This window comes from Cebus imitator, unplaced genomic scaffold, assembly GCF_001604975.1.
Source record: "Cebus imitator isolate Cc_AM_T3 unplaced genomic scaffold, Cebus_imitator-1.0 Scaffold96, whole genome shotgun sequence".
NCBI lineage: Eukaryota > Metazoa > Chordata > Mammalia > Primates > Cebidae > Cebus > Cebus imitator.
The window spans coordinates 212,830-233,961 of record NW_016107411.1 but is presented as its reverse complement, the minus strand read 5'-3'; the positions used below and the strand labels follow the sequence as shown (position 1 = coordinate 233,961).

Sequence of the window (21,132 nt, the reverse complement as noted above, 5' to 3'; positions counted from 1 at the left end):
AAAAAAAAAAAAAAAAAAGAAAAAGAAAAAAAAAGAAATTCTAAAATTTCAAATCATCAGCACCTTCATAGAAGAGTAAAATTTAAAACAATCAATCTTAATTCTTGGTTAAACAGTATTTACTGTGAGCTATAGGCTGTTAGATATAACAAAGCCAGATGAGACACAAGATACCTTTTGAAGAGCAATAATTTCATAGGGAGAGTAAAACAAATACAAAGCAGAATGCAATAAGAACATATGGAGGTACAAAATGCCATAAAAATTAGAAGCCAAATAACCAGGACAGGTAGCAGTAATCAGGTAAGGTCTAATTGGGAGACTGGTCTTTTGTATAGCATCTTTTAAATCTTTACTGCTTATCTTCAACAGATATTTTCATACATGGATTTACTACAAGAACAGGTGGGATATCTTATATACCAACTCTTAGCTCATTGAATCTCTTCAGTAGTTCCAAACGGAGAGATCCCAAGGTAGTTGTTCAAGAAAATCTGCGTAGGTTGGCAAATGCTGCAGGATTTAATGTGGAGAAGTTTTACCGAATAAAGGTAAAATTTTGCTTTGTATTTTGACAGATCTAAAGTATATTTTTACTTTACTAGTAACTACATGGACTTTAAGCTAATTAACTTTTGTATCTGGTATTTTATCTAAAGTTTTAGAATACTGTTGTGGTTGTTTTTCCTAGATTTAAACACCATAGCCTAAAGATCAGTTCTATTTCATACACATACACACACACACACACACAGAGATATGTATATATGCACACACACAGAGTAAGTTCTCACTTAATGTTGTTGATAGGTTCTTGGAAATTGTTGACATTAAGTGAAAAGACATAATAAAACCAGTTTTACCATAGGCTAATTGATATAAACAAGAATTAAGCTCATATTAAGAATTGATATAAACAAGGCATATTTCTTGTCATAAAAACATCACCAAGCTTCTAAATAAAGGCCAACACATTCCTAGTATTAAACATAGAAATAAATATGAGGTAGACATATATTTAAGAAAGAGTAATAAAAACAAATCAGATAACTATTTACCAAATTATTTCAGTTCAGGCTCTTTGAAACAGTCCATTGAAATAAACATTATCACTTCGGGGCTTCAGGTAGCTGGATCCTATCCTGGCAGATCAGGACACAAGGCCACAACCCACCCTAGACAGGATGCCATTCCATTGCAGGGTGCCCACACACACACACACACACACACACACACACACACACACACACAGGTACTCCTACTGGGACCATGTAGACACCCCAGTTCATGTAACATGCACTTCTTTGGGATGTGGGAGGAAACTGGAGTTCCCAGAGAAAACCCATGCAGAAGGTACAAACCTCATACATTCAGTGGCAGAGTGGATGATCAATTTTTTTATTAACATTGTAATGAAATATGGAATAAAATGACATTATTCAAGAGCCTGCTATATATTTCATCTGGAGTCCTCAATTGTAAAAGTACAGTTAATTCTCATAGAGTATACCACCACTGCCATTTTTTATTTAGAAGAAAGGCAACTGAATGGTGGTAGAGAAGGGCCATTATTTTCTAAATCTACTTCAGGAGGAACTAGGGTCATAGTTGATGAGATTATGTCTTGTTTCTTACAGAATTCTAGCTTTGCTTGAGTCTGGGAAGAGTAAAAGTATAATTGATTTGGTAATTAACTTTCTTTTAAAAGAAAAATTTTCATTTTGTACAAGTGCTTTAAGAAGTGATTTACCCGTCTTCATGGAAAGATGTTTGTTATTCACCATATTGAAATTTATAATGTTAAACTCTGCCTTTCTTTGTATAAAATATCAGAGATTATAATACCAAAAGCTGAAATAGTTAAATTATAAGTAAATTTGGTGTTTTCCCATCTATAGAAGTGATATATTTAATGAATACTAGTAATCTTACACTGGTTGTATAATTTTATACTACAGTGAGTACCTTCAGAAAAGCTTATTGTATGAGATTCCCACTTCCTAAACATTTTTGTTGCACATTTTTGGTATTAGACTGATCATTCCAATGACATCTGGATTATGGGAAGAAAAGAGCCTGACTCTTATGATGGAATAGCTACAAATCAGAGAGGAGTCACAATAGCAGCTCTTGGTGCTGACTGTATACCGATAGTTTTTGCAGATCCAGTCAAAAAAGCATGTGGGGTTGCTCACGCTGGTAAGTATATTTAATTAAACATTTAAGATTTTATTCATTTTGTTGTGCAGGAAAAATTGCAATTTCTTTCTGATGGACATGGTAAACAGTTAATTACATTACATTGTGCTAAGTGTAATGATAGGAGGAGGTGGCATAGTTTTATTACAGGGACAGATAAGAGAAGTATCCACATCAAATTATGTGAATTATAGTAGAATTCCCAAAGGAGGTGGCACCTAGGTTGATTCCTGAGGAATTTGTTGGTTTTGGCTAGGTAATAGTGTTCCTCAGCAAGGGTGCTATTAACCTTTTGGGCAAGATAATCCCACATTGCAGATTGTCTTTAGCCCCTGAAATTCTTAATGACAGTAGCACCTCCAGTTATTGTAATAATCACAACCAGCCAACCAATCAAACAACAACCAAACCCTCCAAGCTTTTCAAAACACTGCCTAGGGAAGTGGTACTGCCTCTGGTTGAGAATCCTTGAAATCTAGGCCATAGGGAATAGGAATGTTAGGCATGTTGCAAAAAGATGTTCACCCAGATGGAGCAGCGTGTGTAAAGCTAGGAAGATAGGAAAAAGCAAGATGTTTTGAAAACTGTGTTTAGTTTAAATCACTTAATGTATTTAACTGTAACTATTCTCTGAGAGCAAAGAAGTATTTTTAGAAGATAAATTGTGTTAAGGATATGGAGTTTTGGTTTCTGAAGGTATTTTAAAATAGTTTTTAGATTACCCAGTAGCTGTGATTTTGCGTGAAAGGAGGGATGATTTTTAAAATTTCCTTCTGCTTGTAAATCTGTGGCTACTTTGCTTTTTAGTTCATAGTTAAAAAAGAAAGTAGCATATTTTAATTTTGATCTAACTGAACTAATGGAATTGAATGAGTAGAAGTCAGGTTTACTACATGACATTGTCAAAAAGTTATTTAAAATTTGAGTCTTGGCTCCTGGATATAAAAAGGGGATATTATTTTTTTACTTCTTAGGTTTGGAAACATTTTAGTTTAAAAATATCCAAGATCAAGCAGTCAAAATGAAGTTAATGTGAATTTCAAGTCATTAATAAATTAACTTTGAAAGAATAAAATACATAGGAATACAGTTACCTTAACCAGGGAGGTTACAGATCTCTACAATGAGAATTAAAAAGCACTGCTGAAAGAAAGCAGAGGTAACATAAGCAAATGGTAAAACATTCCATGCTCATGAATAGGAAGAATCAATATTGTTAAAATGGCCATACTGCTAAAAGCAATTTATAGATTCAATGCTATTCCTATCAAACTACCAATGTCATTTTTTACAGATTTAGAGAAAAAATATTTTAAAATTCATATAAAACCAAAAAAGAGCCCAAATAACCAATGCAATCCTAAGCAAAAAAATAAAACTAGAGTAATCTCATTGCCTCCCTTCACACTGTACTACAAGGCTACACTTACCAAAACGGCATGATACTGGTACCAAAACTGACTCGTAGGCCAATAGCACAGGTTAGAGAACCTAGAAATAAAGACACATACCTACAATCATCTGATATTCGATGAAGTCAACAATAACAAGCAATGAGGAAAGGATTCCTTATTCAATAAATGGTATGGAGATAACTAGCTAGCCACATGAAGGAGATTGATATTAGAGCCCTTCCTTTCACCATATGCAAAAACCAACACAACGTGGATTAAAGACTTAAACGTATAGCCTAAAACTATAAAAACCCTAGAATAAAACCTAGGAACTGCTATTCTGGACATAGGCATAGGCCTTAGGACAGATTTCATGACACAGACTTCAAGAGCGAACAAAAACAAAAATAGACAAATAGGACCCTATTAAACCAAGGGGCTTCTGCGCAGCAAAAGAAACTATTAACAGAATAAACAGAAAACTTACAGAATGGGAGAAAATATTTGCCAACTATGCAGCTGAAAAGCTCTAATATCCAGAATCTATGAGGAATTTAAATCAACAAGCAAATAACAAACAATCCCATTAAAAAATTGGCAAAGGACATGGACAAATGCTTCTCAAAAGAAGACATACACATGGTCAACAAGCAAATAAAAAAATTCTTGATATCACTAATCATTACAGAAATGCAAAGCAAAACTACAATGAGATACCATTTCATACCAGAATAACTGTTATAAAAAAGTTAAAAAATAACAGATGTTGGTGAGATTATAGAGAAAAGGAAATGCTTATACACTGCTAGTATGAGTGTACATTAGTTCAGCCACTGTGGAAAGTGGTTTGGATATTTCTCAAAGAGCTTAAAATTAGAACTACCATTTAACTCAGTAATCCAATTACTGGGTATAAACCCAAAGAAATATAAATTATTCTGCCATAAAGACACATGTACACATATGCTCATCACAGCACTTTTCACAATAACGAAGACATGGAATCAACTTAGATGCCATCAACGGTGGACTGGATGAAGAAAATGTGGTCCACATACATAATGGAATACTATGCAGCCATAAAAAAGAATGAAATCATACCCTTACAGCAATGTGGATGCAGCTGGAAGTCATCTTAAGTAATGCAAGAAAAGAAAATCAGATATCGCAAGTATCTTTTAAGTGGGAGCTACACATTAAGTACACATGGACACAAAGAGAGGAACAATGGACATGGGGGCTTTTTTGAGGGTGGTGGCTGGGAGGAGGGTGAGGACTGAAAAACTGTCTATTGGGTACTATGTCCACTACTTGAGTGGTGAAATCGTTTGTACACTAAACCCCAGTGACATGCAATTTACCCATGTAACAAACCTGCATATGTACCCCCTGAACCTAAAAAGTTAGAAAAATTAAAATAAATTAACTTTAAAATATAATAGTTACATTTTATACTTATTTTATCAGATGTCAAAAAGAATAAAATTATTCTATGGGACTTTTTTTAAAAAATCTTTTAACTAGGTATGTGTGTGTGTGTATATATATATATATATATATATATATATATATATATATATGTACATGTGCTGTAGGAGAAAAATCAAATAAAAAGGAGGTAGATGAACTACAGGTGAGAAGATAATTAAGGAGGCTCACCAAAGAAGAGAGATACTGTAATCTGTAGAAAAGCCCTGACAATTTCTCTCTTTAACTCAAAATGTCTATATCTAGTTGCTTCCCTTTGAACATCACTGTTTGCATCTTTCTAGGTGCCTCAAATCATTATGTCAAAAACTCAACATTTTTTTCCTAAAGTCTTCTGTGCCACTTAGGTTTTCTATTTTGATTATTGATATCCTACCTACTTAGAGATAGAAACTTGATGTCTTCATTCTGTTCTTCCCATAACCACATATCTACTGGGTTACCTGTGGAGGCCAGACGTATCACCTACATACTTCTTGCTTTCATCATCTCCTTTTGTCTGGAAAAATTGATCTCTTCACCTGAGTGCCTAGCTTTTGGAGAGTATGAGTATGGAGTACTTAAGGAAAGTGTAAGGGGACTCATTATTGGCCAGCCAGATCAGCTGAATCAAACTCAGATATAGGGAATAAAGGAAAAATGCAATATTCTTAGCTTTCTGTCTTTGGCAACAAGATGGTAGCAGAAATAAATAACATGGTTTTATCTTAGAACTCTGCGAGGTAGATAAGACAAAGATGGCAAGGGAATGATAGTCTGGGCAAGTGGGGAGTAGAAAGAGACTGTTAATTGAAACATAAAAGATATGTTTTGGTGTAAAAGTGAGAGAGAGATAAAAACTGCAAAACATTGATGAAGAACATTGAAGAAGACACAAATAAATGGAGAGAAGTTCTGTGTTCATGGATTGGAAGTTAGAGAAACACAAATCAAAACCACAATGAAATATTACGTCACATCTATTAGGATGGCTAATATTTTAAAACCTCAGAAAATAAGCATTTTTGAGGATGTAGAGAAATTGGAACCCTGGTGCACTGGTGGTGGGAATGTGAAATTTTGTAGCCCCATACTGGAAAACAGTATGGCAGTTTCTCAAAAAGTTACAAATAGATTACTATATAATCCAGAAATTCCCCTTCTGGAAGTATATCCAAAATAATTGAAATCAGGAACTCAAAGAGATATTTGCACACCAATGTTGATAACAGAATTATTCACAATAGCCAAAAGGTGAAAGCAATCTAAGGTACATTGGTAGATGAATGGATAAGCAAAATGTGGTATGTACATACTGTGGAATATTATTTAGCTTTAAAAAGGCAGGAAATTCTGACACATACTACAGTACAGATGAACCTTAAGGACATTATGCTAGTTGACATCAGCCAGTCACAAAAAGATAAATACTGTACTGATTTCACTTATATAATATACCTAGAGTAATCAAATGTGTAGGCACTGGAAGAAGAGTGGTGATTGCCAGGGCCTGGTAAAAGGAAGAAACAAGGAGTTATTGTTAATAGTTGTATAGTTTCCATTTTATCAGATGAAAAAATCCTGGGGATAGGTTATACAGCAATGTGAATTTAACACTACTGAACTGTATACTTAGAATAGTAAATTTTGTGGGGTTTTTTTTAACCACAATCTTTTAAAATATGAAAAAGAGAGTGAAGACGAAGAAGCGATGATCTCATTGGAAACTAAAAGTATAGAGCATTTTTAAAAGGAAGATGAGAAAGCTCCCATTATATGACTATTTTGTGTCAGGTGCTTTGTGTAGTATATCTCACTTTAAAAAACCACATTATAATGTGGTTCATTTATTATTTCTGGACTTAGAAAAATATACAAACTAAATCTTCTCACTTTTAACTTAGACATAAATTTGGGTGAAATTTTGCTATGTTTTTACTTTCCTTATCTCTTTTTATTCCTATTTACCAGGTTGGAAAGGTACTTTGTTGGGCGTTGCTATGGCTACAGTGAATGCTATGATAGCAGAATATGGCTGCAGTTTGGAAGACATTGTTGTTGTACTTGGACCATCAGTAGGACCTTGCTGTTTTACTCTTCCAAAAGAATCAGCAGAGGCATTTCATAATCTTCATCCTGCATGTGTACAACTATTTGACTCACCAAATCCCTATATTGACATCCGTAAAGCCACAAGGTATGTCCAATTTCATTCTAGAACTGCAAGTTTGATTATTTCTTATTGCTCCAAAATGAAAATTATTTTAGAGAACAATTAGTAACTCTAAGAAGACTTTAGGTGGAGGTCATTTAAGTAGCTGACATGCACATGTAACAAGCAATCATTTTACTTATGAAATATGTTTTCATTTGAGTTTGAATAACAGAAATTTTCCTGTCTAGTATCTCTCATTGATTTAAAAGTGAAGGAAGAAACATTTGGTATTTAGTTTTAAGAGATCTACTTAAACTTCATATAGAAAAGTTGGCGTGTACTTTACTTCACAGTCATTCCTCAGCTAAATTCTCCTAAATGTAATGAACTATCAAGAAGCTGATATTTCATATATATGTATATATTTTATTGCACTTTAGGTTCAAGGGTACATGTGAAGAACATGCAGGATTGTTGCATAGGTACATACATGGCAATGTGGTTTACTGCCTCCATCCCCTATTCCCCCGCAACAGACCTCAGTGTGTGATGCTCCCCTCCCTGTGTCCATGTGTTCTCATTGTTCAACACCCGCCTATAAGTGAGAACATGTGGTGTTTGATTTTCTGTTCTTCTGTCAGTTTGCTGAGAATGATGGTTTCCAGGTTCATCCATGTCCCTACAAAGGACATGAGCTCATCGTTTTTTATGGCTGCATAGTATTCCATGGTGTATATGTGCCACATTTTCCCTGTCCAGTCTATCATCGATGGGCATTTGGGTTGGTTCCAAGTCTTTGCTATTGTAAACAGTGCTGCAGTGAACATACGTCGTCATGTGTCTTTATAAAAGAACGATTTATAATCCTTTGGAAACATTTGGCATTTAGTTTTAAGAGATCTACTTAAACTTCATATAGAAAAATTGGCATGTACTATACTTCACAGCCATTCCTCAGCTAAATTCTCCTAACTGTAATGAACTATCAGGAAGCTGATATTTTTAAATTATTCTTATTATCTAATTAACTGGAGGAATATATTTTTTAGAAAAAATATTAAATAATATACACAGTTTTTTACTTTCAAGATTTTTACAGTTCCTTGCATTTTTTAGTTTATGAAGTTTCGCTATTAATAACTGTTGAAATTGTCATTACTACAAAGGCAAATTAATGTGTTTATTAAATCATGTTTCTATTCCAGTCACCAAAACCTTACCCAGAGTCTGCCTCATTTAGCACAGACGTGGAAAATATTGAAATTGATTCTTTTTTCTTTTTTTTTTTTTTTTTTTNTTTGAGACAGAGTCTTGCTCTGTCACCAGGCACCAGACTGGAGTGCAGTGGCGCGAGCTTAGCTCACTGCAACCTCCGCCTCCCAGGTTCAAGCAATGCTCCTGCCTCAGCCTCCCAAGTAGCTGGGACTACAGGCACGCACCACCACACCCAGCTAATTTTTGTATTTTTTAATAGAGACAGGGTTTCACCGTGTTGGCCAGGGTGGTCTTGATCTCTTGGCCTCATGATCCGCCCACCTCAGCCTCCCAAAGTGCTGGAATTACAGGCCTGAGCCACTGCTCCCGGCCAAAATTGATTCTTAAATGTGACTTTTTGAATCAAGTATTACTAATTTTTAGTCATATTTGATATCATAAAGTGTTCATGAAGAAGCAAGTTTTCTGTGAAAAATTTGGCCAGTAGAAGGAAAGGAGATGAAGGGCCAGATGACTAAAAAGCACACTCTGATACTCTGGCTGAGCCAGATGAATTTTGTCTAGTACCCTGGTAACTTTTATAGAGATTTCTTCTTAAGTAAGCCCTTGATTTTGATTATAAAGTTCTGTATCTAGATTATGTCCATAGGACAATACTGTGCATATTTGAACTTAGGTGATAAATGTTAATAAAGTGTTGCATTTTTTTTTCCTGACTAGTCCATGTTCTGTAAGTGAATAACAATATGCATTGTCCTAGGTATATCTTTCCCAGAACTCTTTCATGCCAACATCCATACTTTTTTTCATATTGCTTTGGCAATTGTGAAAATAAACTCTTGCTCTCTTTTGAAAAATGTTTTTCCTAAGGATTCTTCTAGAACGGGGAGGAATTCTTCCACAGAATATTCAGGACAAGAACCAAGATCTCAACCTCTGTACATCTTGCCATCCTGACAAGTTTTTCTCCCATGTCCGAGATGGCCTTAATTTTGGTACACAAATTGGCTTCATATCAATTAGAGAATGAGGTACAGTAGGTTTTCTCTCCTCTTTCCGTTTTTTCTCTTTCGTCCCTCTCTCCACCTCTCCCTCCTTTTCTCTTTCTTCCTCTTTTAGCCTTTTCTTCCCCTCATTTTAAAAAAACAATTAATTATGTTTAACTTTACTCATTTATTCCTACAGGAAGAATGATGTTTCTAGTTTTTTTGTGATGTAATAATGGTAGCAAAGTTTATTTTCAGTAACACTCTATTATAAAGAGCAGCCATTACTTTTTCTAGTTAATCAATAATAATTAGGCAGGCTTATATTAAAAGTATATAAATAAAATAATTTAACCTTTAAAAAGGTATGTATGTTTTTCTTTTCTCTCTACTATGTACTTGACATCTGTACCTTCCCTATCATAACACCCTTACAACTTTCATGTTTTTATTTTTGAAAATAAATTTTTGCATAAAGATTCTAAATTCTAGAATAATAAGAAATTCTTACATACAAACTAGCTGGATTTTCAACTAGATTTCCAAATGATTATCTGCAGTTGGAGTTGGCCAAATTTTTCTTTTAAAATGACAGTAAATATTTTAGACTTTGTGGGGCATACAGTGTGTGTCTCAGCTACTCAACTTTGCCATTGTAGAGGTAGAGCAACATCAGATACTGATAATATAGAAATGAATGAATATGACTGTGTTCTAATAAAACTTTGTTTACAAAAATCAGGTGAGGGAGCCAGACACAATGGCCCTGCTCCTGTAGTCTCAGCTACTTGGGAGGTTGAGGTAGGAGGACTGCTTTAGGCCAGGAGTTTGAGTATAGCATGGATAACATAAACCCTGTCTCTAAAAAATAAAATAAACAGGTGAGGGGCCAGATTTGGCCTATAGGCTATAGTTTGCTGACACATGATATAAAGTCTAGAGCAAGATTGAATATGATTTCCTTAAAATAGTATTTATTAGAGATGGTTTTGTTAGAGTTATAAAATATATATCATGACAGTGATTTAACATTGTCCCTTTAGCATATATGTAATTTTCCCTAAGGTTACTTCAAGCTGAATTAATATTATTTTTTACTCTTTACAATGTTTTTAGCTCTTTAACATACAGAAAAACTTTAACAGACTTCATGATACTTACTTTGGTATTCTATTAACACTAGTAAGGGTCTCATATTTGATTTCCATGTATTTTACAGATATTTGACTGGATTTTTGCATAACTGTTTCCTGTCTCCTTCCAAACTGACTGCAAGAGAGAAATTTAGCTGTTTGATTTACTTAAAACCAAATGGATTACAATGGATAATTCATCTTTAGGGCACATTTTTACTATTATTCAAAGCCAAATTATTTTCACTTAATTATAGTAATAACTGACAAAAATCAGTATGTTGTAGCTAATATATTTTATGCATGAGAATTATTCTTAAAGTTTGTTCTCCCTGTTTATTACACAGATCAGGAATAGATATGTTCAGTTCAGTATTATTGGATACCCTCTATTGGTCAGGCATTGTGTTAAGCATAGGTGAATCAAAATGAACACGACTTTTTTCCTTTGAGTCTAATACAGTGAAGGAGATACAACTTAAATTTAATTTTAATAGCAGTAGAAGAGAACAGAAGGAATAGAGGTTAATTTTACCCAGAAGGTAGGATAGAGAAAATATGACAGAGAAAATCACATATCACATGGGCCCGAAAAATGTCGAGGCTTTTGGCAAATGAGGAATAACGATAACAGGTAGAGGGAACGCCATGAACCAGGGCATGAAACTGAAAGTGCATAACATATTCTAGAGAGAGAAGGGTGTGGCCAGGAGTTACGGCTGGAAAAACAGGTTGGAAACAGATAAGTAAGGGTCTCAAATGCAGTGTCAAAGAGCTTGCAGTTTATTTTCCAGGCAATAAGTAGGCAGAAGAAAAAAAAAGTGTTTTTATTTCCATGGCATCAAACTTAACAGGATGGATTTAAATTGTGTGAGACCAAAGCATAGAGTCTAGATAAGAGGTGGTCAAAATATTTAAAAAGAAATAATGAAGGTCCAGTGAAGGAAGTGGAAATTAAAAGAGAGAAGGGAGTGGATGGATTAAAGAGACATTTCGGAAATGGAATCAATAGCTCCCGTTACTAGATAATGGAAGTAAGAGGCGAGGAAGAGCGGAAAAGTCATTAATGACTCTAAGATTTCTGCTTGGCTGCTTACCAAGATTGGCAGTAAAGGGAGGGAGAAGGTTTGGGAAAAGAGAGAAGGATAATGAGCTTGACTTTACATAGAATGAAGGGCATCCACATAGAAATCTTTCATTAATAATTAGAAATATAGACCTAGAACTTAGGAGGAAACCTGAGACAGAGACAAAGATTTCAAAGCTCACGATATAGAAATGATGCCTGATTCTATTGGAGCAGGTTGGATCATCTAGGCAGAAATTAGGATGAGAAAAAAGGAAATTTAAGAATATAACCCTATAAAACACCTGCATTTCAAGAATAAGAAGCAGAAGGGGTAAAAAAAATTAGTCATAAACGTAAGAAAAAATAGGGTAGTTGTTTTGAAGAAGCCAGGATAGGTGTGGAAAGTTCTCAGAAAGAAATCTTGAGGGATAAAATAAAGTGATAATTAAAAAGAACTCAGTGGATTAAATGTATTGAAACTGTTCTATAGGCAGTGGTCATTAAGTCAGCTTTCAGTGCATTGAGGAAGAAGATGCATAGGTGTCAACTCTTCTTTGACAGTATTTACTAGAGAAGAGAAAAAGGCTGGGACTGCTTCTTGAAGGAAGGGACTTTTTTTGGGTGAGTGGTTTTGAGTATGTTTGTCAACTAAAGAGAGGAGTTAAGTTTTCATTTGGGAAAAAATGGTACATATATTTAATGTAAATTATCACATTGCATTTTGAAATTTTTCTTATTTAATATACGTATTTCCTACATGTATATGTGGTAGCATGATAGCAAATAATAATGTTTGGTATTTCTGAAGGTCTTTTACAAACATTACCTCATTTTACCTTTATAGCTACTCTGAAATACATAGGCATTATCCCTTTTATTCAGCTGAGAAAACTGTGCTTCACTGAGGTGGAAGTCAAAAATCATATACTTTGTGATGAAGATTGGAACATACGTTTTGTGACTCTAGTTTTTCTTTCAGATTTTAAAATTAAAGCGATCTAAATTATATTTTTAACTTTTTGTTAACTTCATTTATTCATACATTCAGTGAAAATTTTGTGGCGGTACTGGGTTAGGTTAAAAAAAATACAGTTGTAGCCCTCAGAATATTTAATATCCAGTGAAAAGTGATAGTTACTAAACCAGCAATTTCAATACTTTGATATATGTTGTAAGGTTGTGACAACCTGATTCTTGTTTAATTCTATATTTACCTTAGCCCAGTGTTAAGTTTAAATAAAATATCTCATTTTTTCCAATTCAGGAAAGGCACTAAATATAAAGCGCCTAATAGAAATGTTGAACTCATCCAAAATATTATTTTGTTTGATGACAATGATAAAGATTAAGGAATAATTCCATGTATTGAGAAAGACTGATAATTTTCTAATTCTTCACTGTGCATTATTTTGTTTGAAGTTGGCAAATTTAGAGTATCCCACAGACACATTTCACTTTGTGTACTACAACATTCTAAAGTCAAATAAAAATTATTTTTGATTATCTGATTTTGTATTATCTCTCCCAAAATATATAATGAAAAGTTGTCTCCTTGCTGCTTTACTGAATGAAAAGTGTTGTTTCAGTAACTCAGAACTATCAGATTATTAAGTAATTATCTTATTGCTTCTACAAGATAACTATCACTCTCACACATTTGTACGTAGGTTTCTAGGACTTTTGGGATATAACAACAAAGATTATTTTTAGTAAATTAAGTTTTGTTTTGTTTTTGGTTTTAATTTTATTTTTGATTTATAAATAATCATGGTACCTATTCATGGGCTATATAATAATGTTTTCATTCATATAATATACAGTGATCTGATCAAGGTAATTAGCATATCTATCATCTCAAGCATTTTTGTGTTACGAACCTTTAATATGTTCCTTCCAGCTATTTCAAACTATGTAATATACTGTTGTTGACTATAGTTATCCTACAGTGGTATAGAACACTAGAACTTATTCCTCCTAAAGTTTTGTTTTTAATCTAAGTTTTTGTTTTACAGTTAACTGTACATAGGAAATATTGATTATTTTATTAATAAGAGGAATTAAGTTTGTAAATCAAATAAACATTAATGAAATGCCTTTTTGGAAGTACTATCAAATTAAAACTTACTGGGCCACTTATCCAACCGTAATTTTAAATTGTGAAGAATGGCAGAGTGAACAAATATGCTATACTCCATTGCTTTATAAATCAAATGAGATGATCTTACCAGTAGGAGGCAATATTTCAACAAGTAGCTCCACTCTTATTTCTTGTTATAAAGTTGAATCAATCTTAAACTCTATTTTCTTGTGGGAAATAAAAGGCGGAGGGAGGGCACATTTAAAGTTACTGGATGTATTGCTCTTACTTTAGGCATAACACATGGTAGTTCAAGTAGATAAAAGCATTTAAGAACCCTCACTCACCTCTGTCTCACTCCTAGAGAATCTCTAGTAACTGCTTTTCTGTAAGTAGATTTTTGGGAGAAACTCAGAGAAGCTTTTTCTGTGTGACATGACAAAACAGAAATAATACCCATATGTTCAGAAGCTGGCAGGAAAGATAACAGTGAGTTGTATGCTTTTATATCTCAAAGTGATATTTGATATTTGTTTTCACTTGGTTGTCCTAGAGTTATACTTCCAATGTATCCATCTTTGTGTGTGAACTCTTAGAGAATGCTACCAATCTATGAAAGTTCAGCACTTTAAAGAAAGTATTACTCAGTTATCTGTGTGTTGTGTTTGTATGCATGGGTCTTTGTGTATGTGCTAAATGGCAAACAAGAAATATGTGTGTGCTTAATATGATATATAGCCCCTTTGCCCTAGCTAATATAAATTCACACACAGAAAACAAATTGGGTGCGGTGGAATCATAGATTTCTCCCTATAGATTTTTTAAATTAATTGTACAGTAAAGAATGGAAAGCATGGTCCATATTCTTACTGGATGTGTTTATGGGAACCCTGATCTAGGGCACATGCATTTCCATTGTGGGCAGTGTTTTTAAACTATACTTGTGATTTCAAAGATGAGGCAGCTGCTGTAAGCAATGCATTATTCCGTGCTAGGTCATTGCTTAATGAAGAAAAAAGAAATCTGCCAGTACTGCTTTTGTCCAGATTAACGCATTTAGTTTAAACTCACAATGATTATATGTCAACTGTGTTGAGACAAACTTTTCATACTCTCCTTAGATGCATTTTTGTAGAGAAAGAAATGCTTACATCACATTCCCCATGTACTTGTGCCAAGCACCTCAGGTGAGCTATGTCTTTGCTATATTTGGAGGAGACTTTTTGTTTTATTTAATTCTCAGAAAGTTGGGGTGTCCAGTTACTAAATTTTGTTAAACAAAATTTCCAGCAGACACTATAGCTCAAAATACCACATTCTTTTCTATCCAAAAACAAAACAAAACAAAAGACCCCCCCCCAAAAAAAAAAGTTGGGGGTGGGGGGAGTAAAGGGAGTGCTCTTATTTTCATGAGAAACATTTGTAGAAAAGAGATTTGTTCATGGTAACAATTGGGTTTTTAATGTCCTTCATTTTCTGAATTCTGCATCACACACTGTTTCAGTTTACACCTTACCATTCTTCCCTGTTTCTTATATTTTTTAAACACGTTTTAATGTTATGTTTTCTTAACCCTCCCATCAGCCTTATTTTTATACTTGATATTTCATATTCACAAGATACCTTCATTTCTTTAGTTTTCTACTTTTCAATACATATCCAGATTTGGCTGTAGAGTTGCCTGTTTAACATATCCTATGGCCCCTCAAATACAGCATCCTCCAAACTTAACTCATCATCTTCTCTCCAAAACCTGCTCCCCTCCTGTCTTCTATCTCAGAGAATGAAACCATTATTCATGCAGTTGTCCAGCCAGAAACCCTGGAGTGTTTCTGAATACTTCCTTTTCCTTCTCCCTTTCCCTTCACACACTACTGACTCTGTATCTACCATCTGTTCCCATGTCTTTTTCTCAAGTGCCACAGACATTCAAGCCATCTCGTCATCTCTCACCTATATCATTAGAGCAGCCTTCTGACTAGTCTTTCCTTATTGAATCCCTTCTTACAGTATCATTACTTATTGTTTTAAAGTGCAAATCTAGTCTTATTACGTCTCTCAAAAAATTTTTATGGCTTTCCCACTTCCTCAAGATAAAGATCTCACTAAAGTGTTTAGGTACTGTCATCTTCTCACCCCTGTTTACTTCAATTTCTACCGGTCCCCACTCTGTGCCACATGATCTAGCCATTCTGCATTTTTTATTTCCTAGAATATGCCATTAAGCTAGGCCAGACCAAAGAGGTTGGTTGGCATTCAAAGACTGACTAGAACTTAGATTTTTGTTTAGGATTACCTTCATTTAGGCTTTCTACTAAATTAGCAAATAGGAAGTACCAAGGACTTTACGATATAAACATTTACATGAATGGGTACAACACTCTAATGTCTCTGTAGTTTTTCATGGAGATATGGCCAAAATTCAGTTGTCAATGTAGTATATACATAGTGAATACCATGCCAGATCATACGTGGAAGCTCAGTAGCTTTTGTTCTGTGCAGCGGGAGTGGCCATGCTCATGCTCAAAGGTCTACCTTCTACTGTATAAGGAAAGTTTTATTATGTTGAAAGGTATTCACAATATTTTTTTCTGTGTTATTGGGTCAACAGCAGTTCTCACCATGATCACCATCATCTTCCACAGTTATGTTTTCTCTTGCTCCTTGGCTTTGTACACATTGCTGGCTCTTTGTACATGCTGCATATGCACAGCATTTATCTATGTCGCTTCTCTTGAATAACTCTCAAACATCCTTTAAGACTCAGATCTGGGGTCATCTCTTCCACAATATTTTCCTTTGTTGTTTGCCTCATTAATGCCCATCCTGAGCATCATTTCTTATAGTCCTCCGTAACTGATTTTTAAATGTTGGTCTGTTTGTCTACTACTAAACATAGGCTCCATCAGAGTAAGGAGCATATCTTACTTACCTTCATATTTTTGGTACCCAGCAAAGATATTATTACATTATAATAACTTAATATTTACAGGAGGAAAAGGGGAAAGAGGGAAGGTGTATTAGTCCATTCTCACTCTGCAATAAAGAACTATCTGAGCAATTTATGAACCACTGGGTAATTTATGAAGAAAAGAAGTTTAATTGACTCACAGTTCCATAGGCTTCACAAGAAGCATGACTGGGAGGTCTCAGGAAGCTTACAATCATGGCGGAAGGTGAAAGGGAAGCAAGCATGTCTTTTCACATGGCAGCAGGAAAGAGAGAACGGGAAAGGGGAAGTTCTTACACTTTTAAACCATCAGATCTCATGACTCACTGTCACCAGAATTGCAAGGGGGAAATCCACTCCTATGATCTAATCACCTCTCACCAAGCCCCTTCTCTGATATGTGGGGATTACAATTCGAGATGAGATTTTGGTGGGAACACAGAGCCAAATCATATCAGGGAGAAAGAACCCTTAAATAATCGAATAAAAGGTCTGGAAAAATAAATATAATAAATCATATTTTGGAGTGTGTATATTTTATTGATTTTTACAAGGTTCATTTATTTTTCCAGTGTTTAGTTTATTTAAATAATAATGATATATCAAAGTCACTAAAGAAATAATGCATATAATAGAAATCTGTTTTAAGCCATTTGTCCGTGTTTCATTATCCATCATTAGAATTTCCTGTTTCCAACTTATATAGCAACGTAAACTTTAAAATACTGCTTTAGGACAATAAGTGCTGGTGAGGATGTGGAGAAAGAGGAACTGTAATACACTGGTGGTGGGGATGTAAATTAATAAAGCCATTATGGAAAACAGTATTGAGGTTCCTCAAAAACTAAAATAGAACTAACTATCATATGATCCAGCAATCCCACTACTGGGTCTAAATCCAAAGGAAAAGAAATAAGTATGTTGAAAGGCACTTTTACAGTTGTTTTTTTTTTTTTTCTGCAACACTATTCACAATAGGCAAGATATAGAATCAACCTAAGTGTCCATTAACAGATGAATGGATAAAGAAAATATGGCATATATACACAATAGAATACTATTCCACTGAAAAAAAAAAGAACGACAACATGGACGTGCTTAGAGGACATTATGTTTAGTAAAATAAACCAGGCACAGAAAAATACTGCACGTTATCTATCATTCATGTGTGAAAGCTAAAAAACAAACTGATCTCATGGAAGTAGAGAGTAGACCGGAGGTTATTAAAGGCAAGGAACGGTAGAAGGTTTGTAGGGTTAGTAAGAGGTTGGATAACATACAAAATTATAGCTAGGTAGGAGGTATATGAGCTAGTTTCTATAGCACTGTAGGGTAGCTATAATTAACAATTTATTGTATATTTTCAAATAGCTTAAAAAGCAGATTTTAAATGTTTCCAACACAAAGACATTATAAATGTTTGAGCTATTGAATATGCTAATTACCCTGATTTGATCATTACACATTGTATACATGTATCAAAATATCATACTGTGCCCCATAAAAGGTACAATTATTATGTGTCACTTAAAAATAATAAAAGCAAAAAAATTGAAAAAGAAAAAATACTGATTTTGGATACGTGTCTCCTGTGGGAATCATATATGTTAGAACCAGTATTTATTTTAAAAAACTAATTATTTCCACTCCTGTAATAATATGTTTTTGGTATTTATCTTATACTATACCCTGTCCATGCCTTTAATGAAACAAATGCAAACTGTTTTATCAAATCTCTATGACAGTGACCCAGAGAGTGAAGATCAAATATGTAGATCTTTTCCATGAAAATTCCAACTTTTCAATAGTTCTGTTGATGTTTGATAGTAAAGTAGTCAAATAGCTTTTTTTCTCTTTTGGTAGTCTCTCTTTTTATAGTAGTTTTCAACCTGGGCTACATAATAGAATCACCTGCTAAGCTTTAAAAACCCTGATGTCTAAGCCACATTCTAGACCAATTAAATCAGAATCTGGGGTAGGACAACGTCAGGCTTTTAAAGCTTCCTGAAGGATTGTAATGTATAACCAATTTTGAGGACCCCTTTCTTACTAGGTACTTTTATATCTTCAATGTTTAGTTGAATTTATTTAAATAATAATGATACATTTATCATTATTATGTACTGCAGGCCGGGTGCGGTGACTCACACTTGTAATCCCAGCACTTTGGGAGGCCAAGGTGAGTGGATCACCAGAGCTCTGGAGTTCGAGACTAGCTTGGCCAACATGGTAAAACCCATCTCTACTAAAAATACAAAAATTAGCCTGGCGTGGTCACATGCTCCTATAGTCCCAGCTATTTGGAAGGCTGAGGTAGGAGAATCATTTGAACACAGGAGGTGGAGGTTGCCATGAGCTGAGACCATATCACTGCCCTCCAGCCTGGACGATAGAGTGAGACTCTGTCTCCAAATAATAATAAAATAGTAATAATTAAAGCACTACAGATAAAGAATGCTTGCAGTGGTGATCTGTGTTAAAGCATTCAGCCATGTTTCTTTACTCATCTTTAGACATTTCTGTTTCACTTGTGGTAAACTTTAGAATATTAATAAGTCTAACCTGATTTAACTTAGAGCTTCTCCCCTCCCCAACTTAGAACAGACAAATACTGCGGCATAAGGCGAGATCTGTTCTCTGTTTTCCCTACTGTGCCCATTTTTTTCACCTACTAATGCCAGGGTTTTTATAGCAAGGAAGGATGGGAAATAGGTTGGTTTAGTGGGACACCTCTGCAACTCGCCTCCCCACCATTACCACACACGCATTCAGACAAGGTGTTCTCCAGCTGACCATTTTCCACACCCATCCAGCTTTGGTGGTGTGCTCTACACAGCCTCTTCCTATTTTACAAAGGTAGCCTAGCTGTGGTCCCTTAACCCACAGGAAACTTGGCATTTTTGCCCCAGCAAATTCTAGATGTGCAAACCATTCCCAACATAGCCTTGTCTCTTTGCTATCCAGGGAGCTCTAGGCACTAGCCAGCCTCCTTCTTTTTAGACTTAAGCAGAGGAGAGTGGGGCAAAGGTCACAGTGTACTCAACTCAACATAGAGGACTACAGGTCGAATTTAATAAAACTTAAACGATCTGCTTTGGTTCCCTGCAGCACCTGGCTCTGATGGAGAGAGTTGGGGCTTTTTTTTTTTTTTTTTTTTTTGAGTAAAGGGAAATGCACAAGACTATGATAATGCTCTTTAAAAAATTCTCAGCTGGGCGCAGTGGCTCAAGCCTGTAATCCCAGCACTTTGGGAGGCTGAGGCAGGCATATTGCCTGAGCTCAGAAGTTCAAGACCAGCCTGGGCAACATGGTGAAACCCTGTCCCTAATAAAATACAAAAAATTAACTGGGCATGATGATGGGCTCCTGTAGTCCCACCTACTCGGCAAGCTGAGGCAGGAGAGTCACTTGAACCCGAGAGGCAGAGGTTGCAGTGAGGTGAAATCACGCTACTACACTCTAACCTAGGCAACAGAGCAAGACTCTGTCTCCAAACAAAACAACACAAAACAAAAAAACTCACAAATTTTTCTTCTGAAGCTTTAATGTCTGCAACTAGATGATGGCTTAGGGTCCCAGGATTTTTTGTGGCGACGACCTCTGAGCAAATTCTTCTTGTGTCTGGTTCTTTAGAATATGGGGCTACAGCTCTTAGCTTTGGCCTCTCAGCAAAGACTGCACAACAGGAAAAATCTCATGTTACACTCTGTTATATTTTATGGGAAATCACATCTCTAGGAAGGAGGGAAGACTCAATAAAATGAGAGTCAATGGATAATTCCTTGCATGATTTCATCAGAGTGGCGACCATTTTTGCTTCTCAATCTGCTGGAATAGGCAGTACACAGAAACACCTTGAAATAGTCCCTCCACAAATGTCGAGCCTGAATCTAATCAAGCTCTAGAGCTAACCACAAGTTTATAAGAAATTTGGAGAAAGAAGAAGTAAGTTAAAGGACACCACAATTCAAAATGTGGGACAACTTATCTAATTTTTGAAAATGGTCAGTGGTAAGAATTAAAAGAAAGAATGAGAGAAGGACTATTAGATTAAAAGAGGTTTATAAGACATGGCAGTCACAAGCAATGAGTGGACCTAATTAAGCCAACTCTAAAGACATGTTCTTAGATAATTGCAGAAATTTGAATGTAGGATAGGTATTAAATGACACTAAAGAAGTATTGTTAATCTTGTTAATGACATTGAAGTTATGTTAGAAATATCCATGTCCATACATATTGAACTATGTAGGGATAAACTGATGTGTTATTTGAGAGATGCCACTAAAGCTTTAATAATGATAATAACAAAAAGGCATAGATGATACAAATGTGGCAAAAGTCTTTAATTGTTGAATCTGAGTGATGAGCATTCAGAGCTTCATTATACTGTTTTCCCTACTTTTCTGTGTGCTTGTAATTTAGTTATAATTTAAAAAAATTATAATATCTAAAGTAACCTCTCTGTTTTTGAAAAAGTAAATAAA

The 21,132-nt window shown here is 34.9% G+C and overlaps 1 protein-coding gene across 5 annotated transcripts in view; it reads left to right on the top strand.

Moving 5' to 3' along the window:
• The window catches only part of LACC1 (laccase domain containing 1), a 20,348-nt gene extending 6,636 nt beyond the window's left edge, over positions 1-13,712 (top strand). For 4 of the 5 annotated variants that reach the window (XM_037741168.1, XM_017536109.1, XM_017536110.2 and 1 more), the window contains exons 3-7: positions 370-551; positions 2,034-2,199; positions 7,032-7,257; positions 9,301-9,461; positions 10,636-13,712. In XM_037741168.1, coding sequence (XP_037597096.1) covers positions 370-551; positions 2,034-2,199; positions 7,032-7,257; positions 9,301-9,460 — 734 coding nt within the window. In that variant the 3' untranslated portion in view covers position 9,461; positions 10,636-13,712. The remainder of the gene's footprint in view (positions 1-369; positions 552-2,033; positions 2,200-7,031; positions 7,258-9,300; positions 9,462-10,635) is intronic. The other variant, XM_037741169.1, reaches the window with a different exon arrangement.
• The last annotated feature ends 7,420 nt before the right edge of the window (positions 13,713-21,132 follow it).